The sequence below is a fragment of the Diachasma alloeum genome, unplaced genomic scaffold (assembly GCF_001412515.2).
Source record: "Diachasma alloeum isolate Michigan unplaced genomic scaffold, Dall2.0 Dall_scaffold_00195, whole genome shotgun sequence".
In the NCBI taxonomy this organism is placed as follows: Eukaryota; Metazoa; Arthropoda; class Insecta; order Hymenoptera; family Braconidae; genus Diachasma; species Diachasma alloeum.
In genome coordinates, this window is record NW_021680360.1 from 214,038 (window position 1) to 219,307 (window position 5,270).

A 5,270-nucleotide genomic window follows, 5' to 3' on the forward strand; every position below is an offset into this window, starting at 1 on the left:
ACAATTCATCACATGTAAAATTCATCTTTACAATGAAAGTGAATAACAATAAATTATTGAAATATTCAATGAAAAGTCCAATGTCGTCAAACAAAATTGCGGAATTCATTTGATATTCACTTATTGACATGAAAATTCACAGCCAGATGTTGTTAATAAATATTCAAGAAGACACACATTGCGAAAACACTAGCTTTTGCAGAGTTATCGAATGCCCTAAGTGTCTGTGCGAAATTTTCTCGTACGTGAAGAACAGCCTCCGAGGTAGGTCTTCACACCTCAATTCTTTAATCGTCACGACGTTATACTTCCTCTTTATTCATCTGGACCCACATTCGTTGTTCTCCTAAAATAGTTTAACTAAGCCCACTCAACTCCTACGAGTCGTCTCTGCAGCACGAATCCCCCGTCGCCCAATGAAAAGAGACAGTAAAAAATAAACAGTATCTCATGTTTCGATCGAACCACAACCAGAAACAGGCCTTTTGTAATTGACGGGTAATTAAGCTGGGTGTGGCCGAAAACGGCCCAAAGATATCCCCGAACCAATTATTATCATTACACAAAGTAATGTCAACGTTTTCGAGGTCGTTCACTCCCTCTGCACACACCACTCGGAAATGCTATTCAGTGCAGACAATACAAATCCCTTATGCTTTCTGATTTTGCTCATTGTACTGCAGTCTGCGAGGAAGTATCGATCTGGACTCTTGGCACGGTTGCAGGACTTTTTGCTTCTGACAACATTTTTAAAGAATTTTCGACTGTAATCTGTTCGGTATGCTTTTATCGTGAATTATTACTTCTGCATGGCACGCGGTCTCGTAAAATAAGGTCGAGAATTGCAGTGACCCTAATTGACCTTCATCTACACGATAAGATTTTTTTTTAATTTTCAGTTGTAGTACTCCGAGACCTGCAAAATTATCGGAAATTTCCGAAAGCTTCGTTGTAAACAAGTAACGGTGTCAAGTTTTGCAGGCAAAACTAAACCCAGAACTAAAAATCATCGAAATCCGAGGACGGAAGTTTATATAGCGTTCCACATCTTATGACGTTACAGGATACTGTTGGGTAGGATTTTTAGAGTACATTGTTAAAAACCTTTGGTCTGAATTTTCTGTACCAAATTCCGGAAATTTTTCTCGTGTTCAAATTCCAGTGAAATTTCAGGAAATCTTGTCATTGAAAAATCAAATATTCTATTCCATTGATTTCCTGTTCAAATGATCTGGAAATTGACAAAATACTTGATTTTTTAGTTCAATTATTTTGTGAAAATTGAAAAAAAATCGGAAAATTTAGGGAAAAATTGAAAATTTATGTCATTTTGTTTCTGACTATTCATGGTCCACTGAAAATTCAATCAAGTTGTGAAATTTCTATCTCACTCTAGATGAAAACTCATGAACTTCTGTGAATGCTACTTAAAACTTGAAATTTCATAACCGTTTTTTTCCTAACTCCGATTCAATGTTACTATCATGAGATTTACTGTAATATCTTCGATATAAATTTAAAAAAAATCACAGTGTAGGTAGGGCTGGACCCAGTATGATTCTTGATATTAGTTTCCTAGAAAAATCTACTGAAAAAATGGATTATCCCGACCAAGATTTGAATCTGGGACTGTCCGATTTCGCATCGGGTGCTCTCCCAATTGACGCATCATTTAAACTATACGCTAAAATCACGCAAAATTAATGGAAAAATTCCCCAGCAGAAAACTGCTGTATCAGTCGGGAGTTTTTTGATAACTTTCTAGAACCTTCATTGAATTTTTTTAAAATTTTGCTGCAAAACGTGACCCACTCGTTTCTTTGCTTCGCGTTAGTTATTGAATTACATTTCGCTCTTCGATTACCATTCGTACAGTAAAATTTCCACGATTTTCTAGGTAATTTTCATCCAATTTTTCGCTCTGTGCAGTTTGGAAAATAATTCTATTCACAATTCTTAAATGTTAATCAAAAAGTTGAGGAATTATTCAGTTACTCACGTTCTTTATAAAAAAGAAATATTCGATTCAACCCTTAATTCGGAAATAATAAATTAATCAATTTCTTGTTATAATTTTGTAATTTATCATTCTTATAACTCAATTGAATTTGTAAAACTGTATGAAAAACGATGAAACCTTTGAATCACATTAGAAATATTGTATCCATCCAAGAGTGATCGATAATCTATTGACAACACTATTTTTCCCAAGGGAATAGGATACATTTATTGATTTGTCGTATTTGTTTTATTATTTCAGGGTGAAGCGGCATAAAACCTGGAAGCGAAGGAGAAATCACGATGGCCCAGTACTGGCTGAACGTAGCGATCCTCAGGGTCGTCATACCAGTGACCTTTACAGCGTGTAAGTTCCCAAACTATTCTGTTCTGTGAATAATAAATTACGTAAAAGTTAGCTGTCCGTCGCTTCAAGCACATATGAGCATAGAATTATACAACGAAGAATATGTATGGGAATGAATAACAGCGGAACGTGCGATAGGCAATGATGATATCATGTTCTCAAATAGACGCTTATGTGTCCATTTATCGGAAATAGTTTTTTTCCTGCCTTTCATAATTTTGTTTCATGATTTCTCGCTATTTTCCAAATGACATTGTGGATTGCAGTAGTCATTCCGCTTCGTTTCTAATGCACCCATTAGATATTGCCATAAAAATGCGAATATACATGGACAATAGAATAATAGAGATTTTTCCTAGAATTATTCTTTTATATACGAATTAATTAAATTAATTGTTTAGACTTCAAGACTTTCACAATTTTATCATTTTGTTTATTGAATATATGAAGAGAAACGTTGAATAAAAATTATCTACAAAATTGCAGCGAATTTTACTATACGAAATGAGGGGCTACTCTCGAAATCATTGCAATCAAGTGATTTCAACTCTCCGAAATTATTTTCAAAATCATTTCCAAAATCACGTGAAATCGTCTGCAATCAATGAAATCACCGAAACCAGTGGCGCACTGACGTGTAGTCCGAATCGTGCAAGTCATTTGTGATTTTGAAATTGACACACCTGCCAACGATGATAATAAAATGCCGTACTCACTGCCATACTGGTTTTTCTGCGAATTTCATATTTACTTACTCCCAGACAAATGTATGTGCTTAGTATCGTATGGATCCAGAACGTCCATGCGTTATAGTTTCACATACTTCAGGCCAAGAATCAACAGTTTGTAAATCTTCAATATGTTGGTTATTTAATAAAGATCATTCAAAACTCAGTAGTGATAGACTTCAGTGAGTTTGGCACGAAGAAATAACGAGAAATATAATACTAGTCATCGACGTAAGAACCCTTTGTAAAGCGAGAAAAAGTATTTTGTGAAAGAATTGAAGGAAATCGATATCGGTGATTGGTGTTTATTTCAGGAGGAAAAATATCCTACTTGTTTATTAGGGTATGTGCTGAATTTCGGTTATTCAGAGGGGAAAACTCTGCGAAACAGGGAGTTTTTGAGCGAATATGCTCATGTCGGTAATAGCAAAAATATAGGTGTCATTTGCCATTGGTATATTTTGGATAAAAGTCTGAACACTTTTCAGGTGGAGCCAATGAGTTCTCATGGCTACATTCATATAAGCCAGTATCGAAGAACAATTTCTCATCCTCTGATCACTGCGAGTGGAGATTGAGGCTTCCTGAGAGAATTTTTGATGAAGTTAACAAATATTTCTAAATAAATGAGTTAATGTTATCAAAATTTAGGTGTGAAATCTAGTGATGCTGTCGAGACTAGACGAGACTTATTTCGGAAAGATCATTACGGTCTAAAAAAACATTGAAGTTTAGGAATCATCGTAATCTCGAAAGACATTGGATCGGTGCATCTCGTTACGAACTTGGAGGAATCCATCACGTCTGAGTTTCAGTATTTTCTGTTTTTCAAATGTTTGTCTCGATATCTGTCTCGTCTCGTCTCGTGAACTTAAAAAACCGAAAATCTCGAGATCCAGGCAAGATAAATCCTCCCGGAATTGAGACCAGATGCACCGATCCAATGTCTTTCGAGATTGCGACGATTCCAAAACTTTCGATGTTTTTCCAGACCGTGATAATCTCTTCAAAATAATTCTCGACTAGTCTTGACGGCATCACTAGTGAAATCATTTATGTAACTTTTGGTTTCTAACATAAAGTTCTCAAATTGATTGTTATTTATGAATTATTAGTGGCAACTGGGGTAAAATGGACTGCTTTTCATCGTGTTTAGCTCAAGATTGGGGGAGTGGATCGCTCAAGACCGCGAGTGTGCGTAAAATTTCACTTTCCGTACAAGTGATGAAAAACACGTTTTCCGTACTGACCTTCACTTTTCCCAGCCCGGGGATTGGTATTGACCCTTCCCCGCACTGGCAAAAGTGAAAGTCACAGGGGTTTTCGACGCGAAATATACTATCACACGCTCGTTCGAAATAGATTATTTGACGGAGGATATCTTACAATTCATTTGGTAAAAAAATACATCTGTGTACGGAAGGAAGTATTCAATCAAAATTACGTATCTTTTCCGCAATTCTGGAGCGAAAGGTGGTTGTAGTAAATTTTACGGAACTGTCACGGAATTTTTCCAGAGAGTTCCGTAATTTTTACTGAATATTTCTCTCCGTGTGGATGGAAACGTCTAGTAAATTTTCCCGAGTCGGCGAAGAAAATTTATTCATGCGAGTATTCGTCTCGCACTTTTTTCTCCGTGTAGAAATTATCAAAAATTATCCCAGCGAGGGAGTGACGTCACGACTCCCTACACTTCGTAGTAGAGTCACAACAAGGCGCTACAGCCGCTCCAGTGTCAAGAATAAAGTGAGGTTAACCATCAATGAACACTTTAATTGAAAAATCTCTAAGACTCTACATATTCAGAAGGTAGTTGATAATATGAATATCTATGAGAGACTAAAGATGGTTGTGTCCACACGCAATACCCCCTTCCCGTGTGCACTTCTAGTGCGGTAAGGTTTTGAGGTGTTTTCTTATGTTTTCGGGTATGAGAAATCCGAATCCGGTGGTATTTTTTATGTAAGTGCGTGCAATTAATAGTTATAAACAAATTAAGTGGTTTTTTTGATGATTTTTTTTTATGGGAAACATTGGCAAATAGAAGAAAATGTTCATGACAAAAGTTGTTCCTTTTTGTGTAATAAATAATTATCATTTGTTTAAATCAAAATCCATCAATCCGTTGCTGAAATATGGTCCGCCAAGTGGGCGCGGGAGGATGCGCGACGCGCGAA

The 5,270-nt window shown here is 36.3% G+C and overlaps 1 protein-coding gene across 5 annotated transcripts in view; it reads left to right on the top strand.

Moving 5' to 3' along the window:
* The first annotated feature begins 2,301 nt into the window (after window positions 1-2,301).
* Window positions 2,302-5,270, top strand: part of LOC107048647 (piezo-type mechanosensitive ion channel component) — a 36,397-nt gene continuing 33,428 nt past the window's right edge. For all 5 annotated transcript variants that reach the window (XM_015271934.1, XM_015271938.1, XM_015271939.1 and 2 more), the window contains exon 1: window positions 2,302-2,365. In XM_015271934.1, the coding sequence (XP_015127420.1) occupies window positions 2,302-2,365 (64 nt within the window). The remainder of the gene's footprint in view (window positions 2,366-5,270) is intronic.